Below are 20,770 nucleotides of genomic sequence, written 5' to 3' on the forward strand. Positions count from 1 at the left end.
TTTATTTCATTAATACATTTTTGAAAAATAATATAATTTATATAATTTTCCTGTTTGCATATACTGTTATTTATTTTTATTTTATACTGTAAACTGCTATAGTCTCCACTGCTAAAATAGGTTATTATGGTGCTTTGCAACAATGTAAAAATTAATTTGAACTGAACGTTCCCGACGGTCTCCTAGCAGAGTCGCCAAAGTTAGTATATTATTAATTACAAATATGATTCTCATAGTTTGAGGAAAAGAAAGTCTGTAGGTCTGTCTTTATGTGTGAATATTACCAGAGCCAGGCCCAATGTTGTTTGTATTGTAGCTCCTCTGGATTCTCTTTACCATGAGTCTGTAACATTGCCAGCTCTGCCTTCCGGCCCTAATAAATAAAATAAAATCTATTGATAATAAGTCTATTTTCATACAAAAGTTCACCTTATTTAAGTTTGTATTGGTAATATGTGTAAATCGTGATTCAAAGTGTGTATATAGTATATTTTTTGTGTAATTGTGTGTTGAAATGTATCAAAACACTAAATGAAGAGTTTGATTCCAAAATGAAATAACTCTGTTTGTAAAAAAATTCAAAAATCATGTTTCTTTATTGTGCATTCCAATTAATATCAATCAAACTGCGGTTGGTTTGTTTTAATTTAAGCCATTATAATTCAACAAATATAGTTCACTAACACAATAAAACACGATAAAAACATGATAACATCATAAAGAAAATTCTCGTTTCGAACCAAACTCTTCAAATATTCTCATCGCTGTTGTATTGCTGGAGAACGGTCTTTGGAAAGTTACTTTCTTTTGTCATGCTGATTTAATTGACCATGTGCTGTCAGAACCTTACCACAGGGTTTATGGCACAACAAACTGTATATTGTTGGATGTATAAAAGTTCACCTGGATGAGTGCATGATATGTGCGGCTCATGAAGCCACGCCAGGCTTGAGGCAGGAGCAGAGAGCGATGCCATTCAGATGGCTGGATGTTCACCTGAGAGAAAAAGAACAAAAGAAAGATTGACAGAAAGCATACAGGAACAGATGTGGAGATCATAACTTTGAGACCAAAAATATTTTTCTTATTACTACAATGCGAAGAAAACACTTTACATTGTATACCTTAATTTATTATGGTTTTAATAAAAACATATTTTGTTATGAATTGTGAATCTAATCAGAGTAAAATGGAAAACTAAGACCCCGTCCACACTAATACGTTTCTTGTTTGAATATGCATCTTTTTCTCTCCCTTTTGGCCTTTAGTCCACACTGAGACAAGCTTTTCAAAAAACACACTCAAAAGTGGATACATTTGAAAACACTTTTTTCGCATTGTAGTGTGAGAAAAACGGAGGGGTTTAAAAACGACGATGCGTTGTTTCGTCTGCTCTCCTGTTTGATACCATACATGTCTGTTCATGCATACTTTAGATTGTATTTTAGGAGTAAGCGGTTATTGTTTGACAGTGGAGCATGAGTCAAGTTTCACTTTCGCAGCTTTATAGTCTTGTGTTACCGGCAGCAACATCTCTAAGTTACCTCATTACACGTCTATTTAAAAAAACTGTATGTTGCTCCACATTTCCGCGACAGAAAGTGAATAAACATCTGACAGAAATGACAAATGCTGATATGTTTTAGGATTTACTCATGTGCAGTACATGGTTGTAAGCATTTTCAGACATTTCAGTGTAGATCGGCAGCATTTGGAAAATGCTTGAAAGCGCTTGTATGGATGAAGAGTGTTTTGAGAACGAAAATTCTGTTTTCGAATTAAAACGCAATAGACCACTGCTCTGTATACATGACTGGATTACGCCAAGAATGCTAAATCAACGCCAGGAGGTATAGCCACTGGAAGTGATCACGCCACCATCTTGGTAGCCCAACTGACATAGAGCGCCATAGACTTACAGTCAAAATGACGATCTAAAATAACCAGTTTTTCAGCCTATTAGCCGCACGATAAGTTTTTAGTTCACATGTGTGTTTAAATTAATTGTTACTTCAGCTCTTTTTCCAATGTTAAGGTTTATTTTTGGCAGAATAGCGACGTATAGAAATCAATACAAGGTGGGTGTATTGCACACTGTTGTAATGGCACATGTGAAAATGTTTAGAAATAAAGTGTCATGACTTAAAGAACACAAACAGCCTATATTTAGATTTCTGAATGAGCACATTTGTCATGTTGAGGTGTCTAGTTTGTCTTCAGATCTGATATGTAAGCTATAGTAAGGAAAATGAGTGTACCTCACTCTATATCTAATAAGACGTGAACATTCCCGACTTACATAATTTACCATTTACATGCTTAAGACATTTGCGTTGTAAGAATGTACTGTGAGACTTAAGATATAAAAACGGGGACTGGTAGGTTACTGTTTTTTGATTAATATGTGATAACTCCCTTTTAATTTAATTAAACGTTTGGGCATACCAACATGGCAGTGCGGTAGCTTCAATGACTTCATTAGCAATCCAGTCATTTATCTAGATTAGTGGTGTTCAGAGTCTTAAACTGAAGGAAGCAATTTGCCCAAGAACAAGTTTCATATGTAGATTGTACATACACATGTTTATCAGGGTCAGTGCTCGTGCCCTAAAAAAAAAAAATCATATTATTTTTTCAAAATAAGTATAAAAATAAGTAAGAAATGCATGTTTTTGGGATCCTTGCACTGTGTCTACACCGGACACGACAGGCCCGACGCAACCTGCTTGTTTTTAATGGGTTTGTCGTGTCACAACGTATCCAGTGAAGACAAAATTTGAAATTATAATGGGTTCTAATGCGTTTCTGATGTGTTTTGTCTTGTCGGTGTGGACATGGTGTTATGAAAGTCAAGAATCTTTTGGATTGAATTATGACCCAGACATGGTTCCATGACATTTACACAAAAAACTAAATATAAACTGGAAATTACCTCATGAATAAGTGTGGCTAACATCTGTTGATAGCTTCGCCCTCTGCTGACAAGGAAGCGTGTGATTGGTCGTCCATCTTTGTCACTCTGAACAGGAAGGTCGTAACTGAACAGAAGCCCAGCTAAAGCAGAGCAATCACACAGATTTACTTTGACTAGTGCAAAAACTAAATCGCAGTAAATGTAAAAATAAAAAGCAACAAATATTTTTGACTGTTTTAAAGGTACCTGCTAAGCCAGGCTTCAAGCCTGGTTGCTTATTCTTTTCGTACGTTTTCAACATGAATAAAGGAATTCCAGCTACAGTTTTTCCCTGGTCAGAGCGCAGAGTTCCCCCACTCAGAGCTGAATGGTACACTCCACGGGGCATTTGGTTCATCTCCTGCCTCGCCAAAGCTGTTAGGAAGGTCTCAAGAGCTGCATGAAAATAAAATTCTTGGGTAAAAAGGTTTTTGTGAAAGGTTAAACAGCATATAAGCTCATTATCTACATACATGGGTCACATAATATCAAAAGCAGCAAAGGTCTTTTAATTATGAATTCTACCTAATCTTTGTTGTGCTGTGTTTCTTCATATTTTGACATTGGGGCCTCATGATTTAAAACAAAAACTGTTTTTCCACAATTCAGTCAATGTGGTGATATGGTATAATAAAATAACGGTAACAGTGACAAGATTGACACGTTGTGTTACATGCTTTGTGAAATATTGATTAGCCTTTTACAGCTAGATGCTTATGTAACCTCAAAATTAATAAACATAAAACCCTTAGATAAAAAAGAAGGGTTGTCCACTGTTTCTGGTGAAAAGTGCTGATCCATGCACATTCTAATGCTTGATATTACGACAGTTTTGTGTCATATCAAATAAGCTTTATGAGTCAATTTAACTTAATTATATTGAACCGACTTAAAAAATCTAGTGTTTTTAAGTCAGTGTAATATAATTCAAGTTTAATTGACTCATAAAGCTAATTTGAATTAACTAAAAAAATGTTATGAGGCTTTTTAACTTACCTTTTTAAGTTGTTTTTTATACAGTGCAGTGAGAGGGAGGTGTTTAGTGATACTACACTAAATTATTCAATCTAATAGGTGACGCTTCATTGAATCAATACATTTAATACCTAATAATAATACCTATACCTAATAATACCAAGGTTTATATAATAAAACTTGCAAACTTGAATGCAGTAATAAAAAACAACATTGTTTATCCTTATCTGGTGTAGTACTTTTCCTGCTGTTACTTTCAAGGGCACAAGACACATTTTGGAACGCGACCCATTGCGTGCGCAACCCAACTGCCTGTGGCTGTGGATTGCTGATTATAACATTGCAAATATCATTATTTGTTTTGGACAGACCGATCCAATCGCTTTATAAGACTTTTGAGCAGTGGTAACTACTTTTGTGTTGAATGTAGCAGCGTTTTGGACTTTCAAAGTCTTAGGATGTGCATTTCTTAAAGCAAACCATTCTTAAATTCTCTCCAGTTATTTGAAATATTAAGGAGGGCCAGGAAAGTTGATTGGCAGGCCGGATTTGGCCTGTGGGCCGCCAGTTGACTAGCCCAGTTTTAGTAGTTGCAAACTCTTTTGCTTCGCACTAAAATGTACCTACTTTCCCAACTTAAAAGTGTACTCTTTTAGGGGATGCACATTGGAACACAGCAATAGGCACATTATTAAATTTCTAAGATTAGAAACATGGATAATAACAGTTTTTGAAGGTATTGTAGTATTTGTGTTACCTGGTAAAACTGTTTGTGGTGTGAATCGAAGTAGCTTAACATATGATGATCCTGGCACGGAAATACATTCGTCTTTCTCATCATTATTCTCATTGTCCTTCCTTTCACCCTCATTGTCAGATTGATTTGGTACAGGTCTGGCCTGCAAGATAATCATCACAATTATAACACGATTATACAAATTTCACCAAAAACACTGAGGCTAACCTGCAAATGTTTTACCTGCTCTGGAAGATGCAGGATGGTGTGAGATGTCTCGGGGTACTCTGAAAGAGCTTTAAAACCATGGCTTGCAACCTCTGGATCCTACGCAAGTATAGAAGGAAAATATTGCTGATTCTTTTAAAAATTATGGAATATGAATAATTTTAAATTATATTATTGTTTAATCTCATCCATTTCCATACTTAACATTTAGGGAAATAAAACCAAATAACTGCCATTATTTGTTTTGGATTTTTGTGTGGATGAAACACATAGCAGAATATATATGTGCATATGAAGGTGCTAGAATATATATAATTAGAATATCATCAAAAAGTTGATTTATTTTACTAATTCCATTCAAAAAGTGAAACTTGTATAATGTATACATTCATTACACACAGACTGATATATTTCAAGTGTTTATTTCTTTTAATTTTGATGATTATAACTGACAACTAATGAAACCCCAAATTCAGTATCTAAGAAAATAAGAATACTACTTGAGACCAATACAAAGAAAGGATTTTTAGAAATCTTGGCCAACTGAAAAGTATGAACATGAAAAGTATGAGCATGTACAGCACTCAATACCTAGTTGAGGCTCCTTTTGCCTGAATTACTGCAGCAAAGCGGCGTGGCATGGAGTCGATCAGTCTGTGTCACTACTCAGGTGTTATGAGAGCCCAGGTTGCTCTGATAGTGGCCTTCAGCTCTTCTGCATTTTTGGGTCTGGCATATCGCATCTTCCTCTTCACAATACCCCATAGATTTTTTATGGGGTTAAGGTCAAGTGAGTTTGCTGGCCAATTAAGAACAGGGATACTATGGTCCTTAAACCAGGTACTGGTAGCTTTGGCACTGTGCGCAGGTGCCAAGTCTTGTTGGAAAATGAAAACTGCATCTCCATAAAGTTGGTCAGCAGCAGGAAGTATGAAGTGCTCTAAAACTTCCTGGTATATGGCTGTGTTGACCTTGGACCTCAGAAAACACAGTGGACCAACACCAGCAGATGACATGGCACCCCAAACCATCACTGACTGTGGAAACTTTACACTGGACATCAAACAACGTGGATTCTGTCCGTCTCCTCTCTTCCTCCAGACTCTGGGACTCTGATTTCCAAAGGAAATGCAAAATTTACTTTCATCAGTGAACATAACTTTGGACCATTCAGCAGCAGTCCAGTCCTTTTGTCTTTAGTCCAGGCGACACACTTCTGATGTTGTCTGTTGTTCAAGAGTGGCTTGACACAAGGAATGCGACAGCTGAAACCCATGTCTTGCATACGTCTGTGCGTTGTGGTTCTTGAGGCACTGACTCCAGCTGCAGTCCACTCTTTGTAAATCTCCCCCACATTTTTGAATGGGTTTTGTTTCACAATCCACTCCAGGGAGCGGTTATCCCTATTGCTTTTACACTTTTTCTACCACATCTTTTGCTTCCCTTCGCCTCTCTATTACTGTGCTTGGACACAGAGCTCTGTGAACAGCCACACTCTTATGCAATGACCTTTTGTGTCTTGCCCTCCCTTGTGCAAGGTGTCAATATTCGTCCTTTGGACAACTGTCAAGTCAGCAGTCTTCCCCATGATTGTGTAGCCTACGGAACTAGACTGAGAGACCATTTAAAGGCCTTTGCAGGTGTTTTGAGTTAATTAGCTGATTAGAGTTTGGCACCAGGTGTCTTCAATATTCAACCTTTTCACAATATTGATACTGAATTTGGGGTTTTCATTAGTTGTCAATTATTATCATCAAAATGAAAGTAATAAACACTTGAAATATATCAGTCTGTGTGGAATGAATGTATACTTTATACAAGTTACACATTTTGAATGGAATTAGTGAAAAAAAATTATGATATTCTAATTCTAACCAGCACCTGTATATGACACTGGACCGAGGCATATTAATGCAACAATGCTTAATCAACACCTCAAACACACAAATAAAGAAAGCTTTTCAAACTGACCACCCCCAAAAAAACGAAAAGGTACAGAAAATGCAAATACAAATATGCATATCTTTAATAATTTTTAATTTAAACACTTAATTAAGTTTAAAACAGGGGTTTTCAAACTGTGGGTCACATAGTGTGAAAAGGCGGGTAAAAAGTCACTTGGCTGTTGCAATGAATGACAGAAAAACAGTTTAGGCTAAATAATGCTTAGCAATATGAATGGTTTTGATATTTTGCAACTGTGGAACTGCAATTAAAAGTATATTTAATTTACAAGAGAAATAAAAACTAAACTAATAAAAGAGAACAAATGTATATTTTGGTGGGTTGTGAGATGAATTGTGTGTCTAAAGGCTGGAACAAGACTTTTACAAACTGAACAGATTTAAATCTAGGCATCGCACACTTGCCGATTCATGCGAAGAAAAGAAAAAAAGAAAGCATTCACATTTATTTCACCTTATTATGGGCTTGCTCTTGTTCACTGATTCTGGCAACACAAGTAAACAATCTTTCCCTGTGATTTCAATCATGTTAAAATGTCACTTTTTACCTGACTAAGAGCGTAGCCCCACAAAACACTCACTGTCTCGCTTTTGAATTTCTGAAAAGACACAAAGCACAATATCATTTGTCACTTATGAAACATTGTATACGATTTCATATGTTGAAAGCTTAGTATTTCCATATTTCATTCACAAAAACATTGGAAACAAAGAAAGGTGGTCTCTTACCTCATATTCTTCAGTTTTTACATTCAAAGCAGGTACCAATGACAAAAGGTCAGCTGTGGCCTTTAGAATCATAGGTCTGGTGTCACAGCATAGTTTAGGAGAGAGTGCCCTCCATGTAGACATGATATCAACTACCTGAAGAGAACAGAAATGAGAAATATTTACAATAATTGCAATAAACAGAAGAACCTTTAATTTTAAAGCATTTTACCTCAGTCCTACAGAGCTCCTTTAAGCCCTGCAGTGTGAGAGCAGCAGGGAAAGCTTGATCCTTCCTAAAGAACTGTGTCAGTGTCTCAGTGATGGCTGACAGCATGTCTCCTCCATGCTGGTAAGGCCTTAAACAATTTAATTTTAATTTGTTTATTTCTATAGTGCTTCCCACAATGTGCATTGTTACAAAGCAGCTTTACAGAATGTTTTCCTAAGTTTGAAGGGTTCTTTGTAAGTGAGAATATAGAGAGAGACACAGTAAAAACATTTCTGGATGGACATTTAGCTAACTGAAGGTTTTTTTTTTTAGAATTGTTTTTGCCATTTTGCCTTTAAGTGTAAAGCTTAGTTGTAGAGGGGACAGGAAGCGAAGCGGGAGAGAGGAAAGGACCACGAGACGGGAATCGAACTCGGGTCGACCGATGCGCAACCACGCCACATGTCGGAGCACTGCCCACTAGGCTATCGGCTCCAACAGCTAATGTGATTTCTAGTTTCAAATCATGCTTCCCTGATGTAAGAGAGAAGTCTGAGCAACTGGATTGGGTTAGAAACTCATTTACACTTTCCCAAAGCAACCGTGTCAAGCTACCTGTTTACCTGAGGGAGGAGCTATTGGATTTATCCAAAACTGTTCCCTGACAGAGTTTTGGGTGTGTGGGAGGCAAGAGCTTTCTGAGCAAGGGAAACGTGCTTTGGAACACCTACTCTAATTTGGCTCTACCTTCAAAATAAAATGAAACAAAGAAACAGACTTTGCCTTAAAAAATTGTCTGATAACAGCTGTAACTTCCCTGCCACCAAGAATGTCAAACACAGAAAAACTCTAACCCTGCCCACTGGTTCATGCATGACAATTCTGAAGGAACCTAGGTGGCGTGATAGAGCGAGCAAGCACTAAACAAACATGCTGTTAAAGATAGCTAAATATTGTGCCACCCCTAGTTGTGGAAGAATACAGTTGCAGCATAACCTTACTTCAGTTTCCGACATTCGTTATGCTTGGTTCAAGTTTATTTTTAAAGATGTTCCAGCTCATGTGGGAAAAACATGGAGCGTTCGTTTAATTTCTCCAACTACGCAAACTGCTATCCAATCAATGCAGTGGGCGTTTACTTATAAAGTCTACAATGCGGCACGCCCATTAAAAGCGTTTGCAGAGCTGGCCTCAAAACCAGTCTAGAAATTAGCCTATTACTTCTTGATTTTTATGTTTTTATATGAGCCCACCAAATCACAGAGATGGTGATTCGCACAGGCTTAAGACAACCTCTGCAAGTATAATAAATAACTAGAGTTCCCCAGGTAATACTAATCTTCTAGCAATAGTGCTCAGGGCACATCAAGTCATCTCAAACAAAGCAATAGTGACGCATAGTCCAAAAATGTTTTACTCACATAAGATTGCTGCACCATTCCTATCGGATCCAATATTCACGACACAGCACTGCTTTCAAATTTTAGTCATTCCACAAATCCAGTGTCGATCTCTGCCTTGTTCACGAAGGAATCCTCGGAGAAATGAAACGAACAAACGCTTCATGTTTTTCCCACATGAGCTGGAACATCTTTAAAATTAAACTATAACCCAGCATTACTAATGTCGGAATCCGAAGGAAGGTTTTGGAGGTTCTTCCACAACCTGGGGTGACACAATATTTAGCTATCTTTAATGGCATGTTTGTATATTGCTTCCTCGCTCGATCTAGTTCCACACAACTTTAGAATTGTCATGCGCGAACCAGTGGGCGGGGCTAGAGAAGTAGTCGTTGATATTTTTCTATGGAGGCGGTGTTCAACTTATCACTGTCGTCATAGATAGGTGCATCCCAGAACCAGCCCTTTCCAAAAATAGAAACGCCTTTAGTTCGTCGCACAGCATGTTTGGGAATGGTAAGGACAAAAGAATCTGATTAATATGGAAAGTATACCTTTTATTTTTTATACCTAAATAATCTAAATTAGTTGAAAGGACTGGAGTTATATAAAAATATATATTGGCATACATACAGTATAATATTGAGAATATATTTTGCAATGTGTATTGCCCCAGTGAGCAAGCCATGCTGTATGTGACTAGGGTAAAGAAACCAAAAAGGTGTAGAAAAAATGTTGTTAGATATCAAGCTCAACCAGGAAGACAATTGTCTTTTGTAGCGTTAACTACTATTTTGGTGCTGTCATTCTAAAACATTGTATCTCCATATTAAGTGATATACATTTTTTGTCATAAATCCTTATTATTAGTTACCCTTTATGTTTGTCACTGGGTTTTGGAAATATTTAACCAATAAAAAGTACAAAAAGGTGCTTGTAAACTTTGATAATACCGTATTTAATAATTTAAAAAAGAACAGTGTTTTTTTCCTTTTACAGTAAAACAGCGCATTTGGACATCCAAAGTTTTAGAAGGACAGCAACGATTTATAGTAAAAATAACGTCTTTGTTACGTATGTAACCTCAGTTCCCTGATGGAGGGAACGAGACGTTGTGTCGAGAACCAATAAACTCTGACTACTATAGAAAAGGCCATTGAAATTTGGCGAATGAAATCTGCATGCCGGTCTCCGCCCCCGAATGTCCGTTATAAAAGGAAGCCAGCGTGCAGCATTCATTTACCTCTTGTTCTGAAGAGCCTGAGAGCCTCTCACGACTGCACCAGCATACGATACGTGTTTGTGGCATAAGGGACACAACGTCTCGTTCCCTCCATCAGGGAACTGAGGTTACATACGTAACCAAGACGTTCCCTTTCTGTCGGTCTCTCGACGTTGTGTCGAGAACGACAGATGGGGTTGCCTATGCAAAACGCCACAACGCTGTATCGCGCCACAATCTCAGCTAAGCGACGGTAACAAGCCTGGCCGTGTCAGCTCGAAGCTTTTGTGAAACTGTAACCTTCCAGTGTGGTGGTCAGGGGGTCCCAGAGCTTTCTTGGAGAAAGATGGGTACAGCCCTGACCGGAAACCTTTCACGGACGGGGCCTTAGCTCTCTACTGGCGAGAGGCCGTCTGGCTCGGGTTTACACCGGGTGAGCACAACTCTTAATCAGAGAAGCACTGCAGAGGCCACCTCCTACCCGTGGGGAGGAATATGGTGGATATAAGTATGGTCTCGTCCTTGGAGGAGAACGCATGGAACGTGCGGACTGGGTAGTCAACCGCGAGGTGGAGGTCCACCTGGGGAAGCTCATGGGTTACCATGTGTGGGAACCACTGTCATGAGGGTAAAGCAGACGGAACAGCCCACGGTGGGGGTGTTACTGCGTCTGATAGCACCAGGTCCGGTTAGAACTATCTGTGATAGGTCATATGGTATCCCGGCCAAAGGGGGAAGGCTGCTCTGCCCAGCCAACCCCCAGGGGGTGCTTGCTTAGTGATGGATGGAATGCCTGTTCTTAACCAGTGTCTGTGTAAGAAGGAAGGTTGGTGAGGTACCAAGTTTCTTAGCCATTGGGTTAGAAGAAAAGGTAGATAGCACACTGACCCAAGCTCTTGGAGGGTGGGAAGGTGCTTTCGCATGCATACGCCCCCCCGGATGCCAGTCCTACATGTTGCCAAGCAAGACGTGGGCTGACACCGGGTTTTTCGCCAAGGTTGTTAACCCTTTCGAAGGTGTTTGGGCGTAACCCAACCCGCAGCTATACAGATGTCTGCTAGAGAGGCGCTTCTAGCCAGTGTACACCCGGGGAGAACGGAAAAACTCTGCAAGTAAGTGGGCGCCAGGCCCTGACAAGGGCCCGGCTTTGGTGACGAGGCATGAGTCGTCCCGTACCGACCGATGAGAGCTGTGGCTGTGAAGGTTCGGGCCCGATGTTGTCCTCCTAGGGGTCTCCCCTAGGGGTGTCCCTTCTCGCGAGAAGGTTGCTGATGGGGTGGAGGTTTCCCCCTCGACCTCTGCTAATGGGGTGCCGCCTGTGGGGGCACAGGAACCGGAGCCGATGTCGAAGGTGTCCTGGGTTGAAGGGAGGCCTCTAGGCGGCCGAGTCGCAGCGTGAAAAAATGTGGCTAGTTGCCACTGTCTGCTTCACCGTCAAAAACTGCTGAGCACAGTCCTCGACGGTGTTACCAACAACCCACCCTGCGAGATGGGTGCATCAAGAAAGCGGACTTCCTTGGTGTCACCCTTCTGCACAAGGTATAACCGGTGGAATCTCTCCTGGATCACTACCGTTGACATCGTCCGACCCAGGGCCCGTGCCACCGCCTTGGTCGCCCGTAGAGCGCTGCCAGCGGTGGCACAGAGATCCTGCATTATACCCGGGTCGGCCTTACCCTCGTGGAGCTCTCTCAACGCCTTGGCCTGGCGGACCTGCAGGATGGCCATGGCGTAGAGAGAGGAGGCAGCCTGGCCCGCGGCATCGCAAGCTTTCGACACCAGTGATGCCGAAGTCTTATGTGCTTTGGACGGTAGGTGTGGCCGATTTCCCCCCCAGGTGGTAGCCGTCCGCGGCACAGGTGCACCGCAGGCGGACGTTCCACCCGGGGGATCTCGACGTAGTCCTTGGCTGCCCCACCATCGAGGGAAGTAAGGGAGCCGGAGCTGGTTTCACTGGAACGGTCCGTGAGTGGAGCGTTCCAAGATTTACACAGCTCCTCATGCACTTCCGGGAAAAACATGGTACCCGGGGTGGGCGCGGTTTGCACCGCGCTCCGACCTCAGGAACCACGCATTCCCGGGTTAGCACGGATGACATCACTTCTGCTTCCTACTGAACTCGACCGCTGGGGGTGGAGCTCGGATTCATCAGAGTCGGATGCCAGTCTCCCTCCGATGCTGCGAGCGACATCTCATCTACGTCACACATCGTTTCCGAGTGTGTGCGTGAGGATCCCAACGGTATGCCACCGCCGGTTGGGGAACGTTTAGAAGAGCGAATCGGGGTGGGATCGGCCCGTGAGCACTTGGCTGGCGGGTTTACGTTCACAGAGTTCCCCATATCATCTGTTAACGTGGGTGGTCATCGGAGCCGTAGCACGTAGCCACAGATGTCACAGCCCAGGCAGGAGACGAAATGGTGGCTGGTTCCCGTAGGAATAGGGAAAACGTCTAGAGACCGACAGAAAGGGAACCCAAGCTGTATTGAGTAAAAACTCAGATGGTCCTTCTAATATTCTTGGTGACACAGTCATTGTTCTTGTTGTGAGTCAACATGTATAGCATTAGCATTAACAGAGTGTGACCACACAACACAGCAGTTCAGAAACACACAAGGAATATTAGGACGCTGAAGTCATTAAAAGTGTCACTAATGTCTGATGTGGAATAGGCAGCAGAGGAGAAAAGATTGAAATGAAAGGCAGTTTCACAGCCGATTTAACAGTAATAGATGCAGTGTTTAAGTAAAACACACCTCTCTCTGCAGATATCTCTGACACAGGCTGCTCTAGCCAATATCTGCTCCCACTGAGTGTCTCTTCCCATGACCACTGAGGAGCTATCTAACTGTGACATCAGTCTCTGCAGATCTGGATACACACGATCCTATAGAAAACAGGCACATCTTGGATGAGACAGAGGTTAGACTAAGATATATAAAAAATATTATAGTATGGCTTGGTGTCAGACAGTTACAATGTCAATTCTGCTACCATGAAAAATCTCTGTGAACTAAGATGAAGTGTATGGATATAACTTTATTTTTTATATAATTTTGTGTCAAATTACACTGCCACAAACATCAACTGGCAAAAAAAGTAAAAGAGCAGTCTAAGAATTTAATGAATCAACATCATAGGGATAGTAAAGCAAAATAAAGTAGTACATTAAAATAGTGCAAAAGAAGTTGAGTTTTTTTTTCCAAATCTATGCATCATGGTCAGAGAGACAAAATACAACAAATAAATTGTCTAGTGTGAGTACACCTGCTTTTTCCATAAGAGAACAAGGAGCCGCAGAGCCATAGGCCTCAGTCTAGGTGAACTGCCCAGTGTCTGGAGTACATGAAGAACTTGCGGTATACAGAACTGAAAGAAAACAGTCCGGACAAATGTGAGGTGGAAGAAAAATATCTATTAAATGCTAAAAGGACGGATATAAATATATAAATATTGAAGCTACAGTACAATTTGTAGGCGTTGCCTACTGTTTAGCTTTACACTATGGACTAGCTCAAAAATAAATTAAGATAAATAATAGCGGTGTGAACTCATTAAGCCACCTACACTACAGAACATGTTGTTATCCATGTAGCCCTTTTTCAGTAAGCAAAATGTTAAAGCATATACTTTGCATATAAACAGTATTGTTAGTGCAGCCAATGAACAAAAACGACAAAGATTATTAACCTCATTAACCTAAACGGTCAGGTTAATGACCTGGGCTGCTGCAAAGTACAGGTGAGCGGTTACTATAGCAACAGTGGAAGCAAAAATGCTCCAAATCAATGCAAATGGATTAGATTTAGATTAGTCAGTGGATCTGAGCTTTAATAATGGAGTGCCCTACATCATATTGATATTTTGCACAAACAACAATTTTATGTCATGTTATTATAACAGTATATAATATAATAAATAATAATAGACGTACATATAATACAAATCATTTATATTTCTTATTAGTATTTGTACATGTATTTTATTAATTTCCCTGGAAAACTTTACCGTCAAGGTCTTGTAGATCTTAATATATGTACCTTGTGGGTTCCCAGTCTTGGCATAGTATAGAGAACCGAGTGAGACAAAGCCGGATCAGATACTCTGTCGAGTTTAAACATTAGGACAGGTAGTAGACAAGGCACCTAAAGTTTTGGAGATTGGGATAAAAAAAGAAAAAGATACAAATTTGTTTAAGACTTTTCTCTGTTCAGTTTGGTTGTGAGTGACAAATGCAATGAACCAACAAGAACAAGATAATCAACAGATAATTACTCCCGACTAGCAACCAAATACATGACACCACCCATAACCCTAGACACTGGCGTCAGGCAAATCTTTCAAATCACTGACAACCCAGTTAAAAACTCAGGACCGTGTGGAAGACAAAGCAATCAAACTGAGGATCATGCTTGAGTAGGAGCTGCACTTACTAATGTATTTCATATCTGTAACATCAAGCGCTTTGAGGGTTGTTGGTTCGGCTTTTGCACTATCACACTGCAAGCATTAATAAGTAACAAAGAAAACTGCTTCCAAATTTATTCAGCGCTTCTTCAGAAAGATATTTATTTACTATAAACAGATGAATTAAAATGAAATCACTTAGAACCTGTGTTGAAAGATGAGTGTTAAGCATTCATTCTTGAATGAGAAGCAGTTTTTTTCTGTAATATGCAAATGAGACAATGGTTAAGGGAATGGTTAAATGCTTCTTTATTAAGATAATCTTGGGCCTTACTTTTTGTACTTGTTTTAAACTTTCAAATTTACTGAGTAGTTAACCGCGAGGTGGAGGTCCACCTGGGGAAGCTCATGGGTTACCAGGAGTGGGAACCATTCTCATGAGGATACATCAGACGGAACAGACCACGGAGGGGGTGTTACAGACGTCCGGTAGCACTAGGTCCGGTTAGAGCTATCTGTGATAGTTCATATGGTGTACCGGCCTAAGGGGAAATGCTGCTCTGCCCAGCCCAACCCCCAGGGGTGCCTGCTTAGTGATGGATGGTATGCCTGTTCTTAACCAGTGTTTGGGTAAGAAGGAAGGTTGGTGAGATACCTTTTCTTAGCCATATGTTTGGGTAAGAAGAGAGGTAGATAGCACACTGACCCAACCTACTGGAGGGTGGAAAGGTGCTTTCGCAGGCATACGCCCCCCGGATGCCAGTCCTACATGTCGCCACGCAGGGCGTGGGCTGACACCGGGTTTACGCCAAGGTTGTTAACCCTTGCGAAGGTGTTTGGGCGTAGCCCAACCCGCAGCTCTACAGATGTCTTCTCGTCAGTGTCACTTCTTGCGAGAAGGTTGCTGACGGGGTGCATGTTTCCCCCTCGACCTCCGCTTCCGGGGTGCCACCTGTGGGGGCACAGGAGCCGGAGCCGATGTCGAAGGGCGGGCACGATGTGTCAATGAAAGCTGCCTCAGTGTGCTGGACGCCCAGACACTCGACGCAGGCATCGTGTCCATCCCCCTCCTCGATGAGAGAACCGCACCCAAGAGAACAGCGGGACATGCCGTGCTGGAGAATGCTCAGTTCTGAAAAGGACCTTTTTAGAAAAAATCTCTAACATCTCCTGAACCGGCGAGACGCCCAGGGGAAGGTCGCTGCAGGTAGGGACGATCCGCTGCTCTACGTCGTAGATCTGGCAATGTAGAAGAATTTGTTGAATATGTTTTGTTCGTAGTCATGAGCGAAGGCTCTGAAGAACAAAAGGTAAATGAATGCTGCACGGCTTCCTTTTATACCGGACATCCGGGGGGCGGAGGCCGGCATGCAAATTTCATTCGCCAAATTTCATTGGTCTTTTCTAAAGTAGTCAGAGGTGATTGGTTCTCAAGGGCGAACCCTATCTGTCGTTCTCGACACAACGTCAAGAGACCGACAGAAAGGGAAATAAAACTAAAATAGCATGTTTAAAAAATAAGTTATAATGCATAAGAAGTAGCATTGTTACAATTGTAGTCTACGCCCATAGACCATTGAGGTGACGTCGGATGCATAAGGTACACTTTCTGGAAACACTTTAGCATTTGCGAAGTCGTCTTCTGATTGGTTGAATTTTGCAGGATTTCCAGGAAACGTGCGTGTCGCGTTCTTGTAGCTTTCCGCCTGGAAATAACACGAAGCCGTCTGATCAAAGAGTTAAGCTGTCGTGTTCACATCGGTTCCAATAAGAATTCATCACGATCGACTAAAAGTTTCATTCTTAAAAGTATGCGAAGATCAATATTGACGTATCAGCATCGGCCCGATCAGAAAAATTACGTCAATATGTCTTGTCGATCTTAAGAGGTATTAATTATGCAAAGGTGTCTGCTCGCATGTTGGTAAAGAGTGCTATCTGTCGTGTCAGCTAGGGTGTGGGATATGATCATCATAAATCTTCTAAATATAAATTTCTCCGCTGTCACGCTCTGTGCCTGTTTGTTTATTTCACACGGCTGGGCAGCTATTAGCTAATTGCGGCACCTCGTACCTATTCAGCCCGCACCAGTTCCTCGATACCCGTTTCCTATTTAATCCTGTCTTTTCTTTTGCTTTTCATAGCATTGTTTTGCTATATTCTTAAAATTAGTATTAGATTTCATTCCCTTGTCTTTCTTCAATTTTTGAGAACCGATTTGATACGTGTGCTTAATTGCGTACATCTGTGTGTCTAAATCAAGCGTCAAATGATTTTACCACTGTTAGCCACTATTGGGGCCCCAAGCTTGCGGGGCCCTACGTATTTGCGTGGTGGTTAACAACGCTATTGCCTAGCATTAATAAAGCGGTCAGGGGGATCATTCTGCCTACACCTAAGCTCAGTCCACAAAAATGTGTCAAAATGTCTACTAACAGTAAATGCATCTATAATATAAATTATTAGATTCATTTTGACTATAAAAATCTTTTTTTTGAGTGGGTAACTATTATTCTATGTTAAGTATTCTATGTTCTATTCCATAGATTCCATTATTAGGATTTTTATAATAACAACTGTACTGTTAAACTTGGGCTCCTAGTTAAGATTTTTTGTGTTGTGGAGTTTTGTTAACTGTAAACCTACTTAAATCCTTTCCATTACCAGCCTAGATTTAACCATCAGGTTGCTAGGGTTTGCTTTCAGGGATGATTTTGTAAGTTTTTTGCCCAACTATACTCCAATTCCTACATTTCAGCTCACAGAAGGCCACTCTTGAAGCAGGTAGAGTTTAATACTGATCTTTTGCTTGATTAGACCTCACAATTTATGCAGGCATTTAGAGGCGTGTGATGACAAGGAAATCATTCACACAATTTCTCGACAAACCAAGTGTGACAGAGGATGTACATTCCTCTATCTGTGAATCAAATCCATTTTAAAGGCATACAAATTCTGTCATCATTTACACACCTTCGAGTTGTTCCAAATTGATAAATTTCTTGTTCTGATGAACACAAAGAAAGATATTTGGAAGAATGTTTACACCAAACAGATCTTGCCCCCCATTGTCAATGGGGCACTGACTACCATTGTTTTTTTGGTTACAGTTCATTTTACAGTGCCTGTGTTACAGTGGTATTAGTAAATACAAGTAACATGTGGAACAAGGGCACCATAAAATAAAGTGTTACCGTATTTCTTCTTACTATAGTAGTCAGTGGGGAGCAAAATGTTATAAGCATTCTTTCAAATAGCTTTCTCACTGTTCATCAGAACAAAGAAATGTATACAGATTTGGAACGACACGAAGGCAATAACGAGTAAATGATGACAGAATTTTCATTTTTGAATGAAGTATCTCTTTAAGATGCTGTGCATGTTCACTCAAATAACACACTTTGATGTTCTTTGTTACCAACCTTTCCTCATCTCAATGACTTAGTAAGCTCCGAGGAGGTCTCTAATGAATGTAAGTGGGGAGTATATGTCATAGTAATTGTACCACGATACACCTTAATTTAGGTAAAGTAATTACTGTTCCAGTTTCTAAGGCTCCACATGTTGCCTAGTAACACTGACATCTGGAAAATGGTTAGAAAGTCAGCATATTTGTTATTCTGTTCAAGGAACAGCATACTTCTGTAAATGTATAAAGTGGAAAAAGCCTGTGGATTACCACCAAATAGCTTTTCTAGAAAGCACAAGTTTAGCTTGGAGAACTGTAATACACCCGTTGTATGATTTTTGAAATTGTTAACAGTTAGTAAGAATGCAGAAAGCCACTGGAGAACAATTTATTTGACGAATTATCTGAAATGTGACCAGGCTATAGGGATGGAAATCACTAGGAAATGAACAAATCTGGTTCTGATATTTGAACTTTATAGATACCTTAATATTTGAAATAAAGAATTGTGCTTTTAATGGGACTCAGATGTTTTCACTTAAAGAACCAGTTCAGTTAAGAACAGCTGAAATGAACCGAACAATTTGAAAATCATTCCGTTTCAGTATTTTTGAACATAAAGCATTTCTGAATAAAGACTCAATCGTAGGTGCTTGTAATGCCATTATTCCGTGGTTAGTAGCACATTGGACAAAATGGATGATAATAGGTGTGTGGCAAGGGGGGCGTGGTCTAGCGGAGTCTGGAGAGAGAGACAGGAAACCGGCGGGAAATAAGTAGGTCAAAGGCCGATTGTAAACACCTGTCTGTAATTACAGTGATTGGCAGGAAGAAGATAAAAGACAGCACGAGGGGAGAATCGGGACAGAGAGTTTGGCTGAAGAAGAGACGGTTTTGAGGGGACGTATACCGGAAACAGATAAATAAACCTTATTCGCCAGGCGGCCATAATTAACTATTGTTTACTTTTACTTTATCTTTTTTATTTTGAGTAATAAAAATATATTATATTTTTAAATATATTTTGAGTAATTGAGTCTTACCAGCCACGCAGACCCCGTCTCCTTCCTTCCGCTACAAAGAACCCCGTTACAAGGTGCTTACTGGCACAAATCAAAAAAACACATCCCCGGTAGATGGCTGCTTTAATTAAAGTCTGTGGGATTTCTCCACCACAAAGTCTTACACGACTTACAAATTAGAAATGTATAACTCTCCTCTTCTCAAAAAGCTATATGACTTCAGGTTCGTTCAAATCCTGAAGTATACTGAAATGAACAATGGTGACACTAGCCTCGAAGCCGAGACATTTCAGTTTCCAGATATGATCTTTACCACCAGGCAACACCACCTAATATTACTAAATAAAACACAATTGCAAGACATGAGATGCACAGCACTACACAACAACAGTCTTGAGCTTTACCTTTGCGGGGTCTGTCTCTGCAATTGCAGCAGCTGTGTCCAGTGCTAACCGGCAGATGTCCCCATCACTGGAGACAATGAGATGTGATATCAGAAGACACACGGCATTTGGGACGTGCTCACAGACAGACAGTGAAGACTGCAGAGAGTAAAGCCATTCCACAGCACACATGGAGTCCTTGGAAATGCGGTGTAAGACACTAGTGGCCACCTGAAGGTCACTGTACCAGGTGCTGAGAGGCAAGCTCAGTTGTGTGGACTTCTGTAGAGGGACATGTAAAAAAGTATAGTTGTTATAATCCCACTATTTCAGCACAGTTGAATTCCCAATAGGTAATTTCCCACGCCTTATGCAGGGGGGAAAGCAGTCAAGAATATGAATCGAGGAAAGGAGGTCTGAGATCCACTGGTTCGTCGAGGAGGCATCCTCTGTGTTTGGGGGATAAATGATAATAGAAATACATAACATAATTTGTATGGTACCCATCAATGTGACGCATCATCAGTTTTGCACCTTGGTAATATCCTCTTTTGAATACACCTTATATTACTGTACTGTTTAGTATTTATTTTAATTTGAATCCTGTAGCTCAAATGGCACCAAGACAACGATTATGAGTTATTTTCCAACCGAGGGATTTATTTTGTGATAACAACTCGCTGGCTGTACATTTTCCACTCATCACACAGCTACTCACATGAGTAAAATATTGGACAGGAATATTGATTCAAAACAATTGATTAACTTGTTTGTAACGAAACATTATTTGTGTTACAGAGTCATATGTTGAGGAAAAAAAACAAATTATGCTGTGACGAGTCTCCCCTGGCGCAATCAGCGTCGCCATGGAAACGGGAGAAATCAAAGCAGCACACCTGCTGCTTATCGGGATCATCACCAGCGGCTCGTTTACGGACGACTTCAAAAGCCGCTGGGACAGAATCACGGGTGAGCAACGTCTCCCAAGCAGGGAAGCATAACCAAGCCTTTTCCTCTTCTGCCCTTAGGCTCCGATGAATGAGAGCTAGCAGAAACCCTTCCTGGACAACCCAGAAGAAGCAAGGGACTCACAACCGGATATCCGACTCATATCCTCAGGGAGAACGGACCAACCGGTTTACCTGGTTATCTT

General features: G+C 40.7%; 1 protein-coding gene across 4 annotated transcripts in view; it reads right to left on the reverse strand.

Annotated features, from left to right (window-relative positions):
* focad (focadhesin) overlaps window positions 1-20,770 on the reverse strand; it is a 69,501-nt gene that overhangs the window by 22,131 nt on the left and 26,600 nt on the right. For all 4 annotated transcript variants that reach the window (XM_056744133.1, XM_056744123.1, XM_056744111.1 and 1 more), the window contains exons 11-23: window positions 19,639-19,899; window positions 14,437-14,541; window positions 13,664-13,765; window positions 13,153-13,283; window positions 7,797-7,923; window positions 7,586-7,720; window positions 7,405-7,455; window positions 4,908-4,991; window positions 4,686-4,827; window positions 3,161-3,349; window positions 2,933-3,054; window positions 904-996; window positions 285-373 (exon numbers count right to left, since the gene is read on the reverse strand). In XM_056744133.1, the coding sequence (XP_056600111.1) occupies window positions 285-373; window positions 904-996; window positions 2,933-3,054; window positions 3,161-3,349; window positions 4,686-4,827; window positions 4,908-4,991; window positions 7,405-7,455; window positions 7,586-7,720; window positions 7,797-7,923; window positions 13,153-13,283; window positions 13,664-13,765; window positions 14,437-14,541; window positions 19,639-19,899 (1,631 nt within the window). The remainder of the gene's footprint in view (window positions 1-284; window positions 374-903; window positions 997-2,932; window positions 3,055-3,160; window positions 3,350-4,685; window positions 4,828-4,907; window positions 4,992-7,404; window positions 7,456-7,585; window positions 7,721-7,796; window positions 7,924-13,152; window positions 13,284-13,663; window positions 13,766-14,436; window positions 14,542-19,638; window positions 19,900-20,770) is intronic.

The sequence above is a fragment of the Triplophysa dalaica genome, chromosome 1, assembly GCF_015846415.1.
Source record: "Triplophysa dalaica isolate WHDGS20190420 chromosome 1, ASM1584641v1, whole genome shotgun sequence".
In the NCBI taxonomy this organism is placed as follows: Eukaryota; Metazoa; Chordata; class Actinopteri; order Cypriniformes; family Nemacheilidae; genus Triplophysa; species Triplophysa dalaica.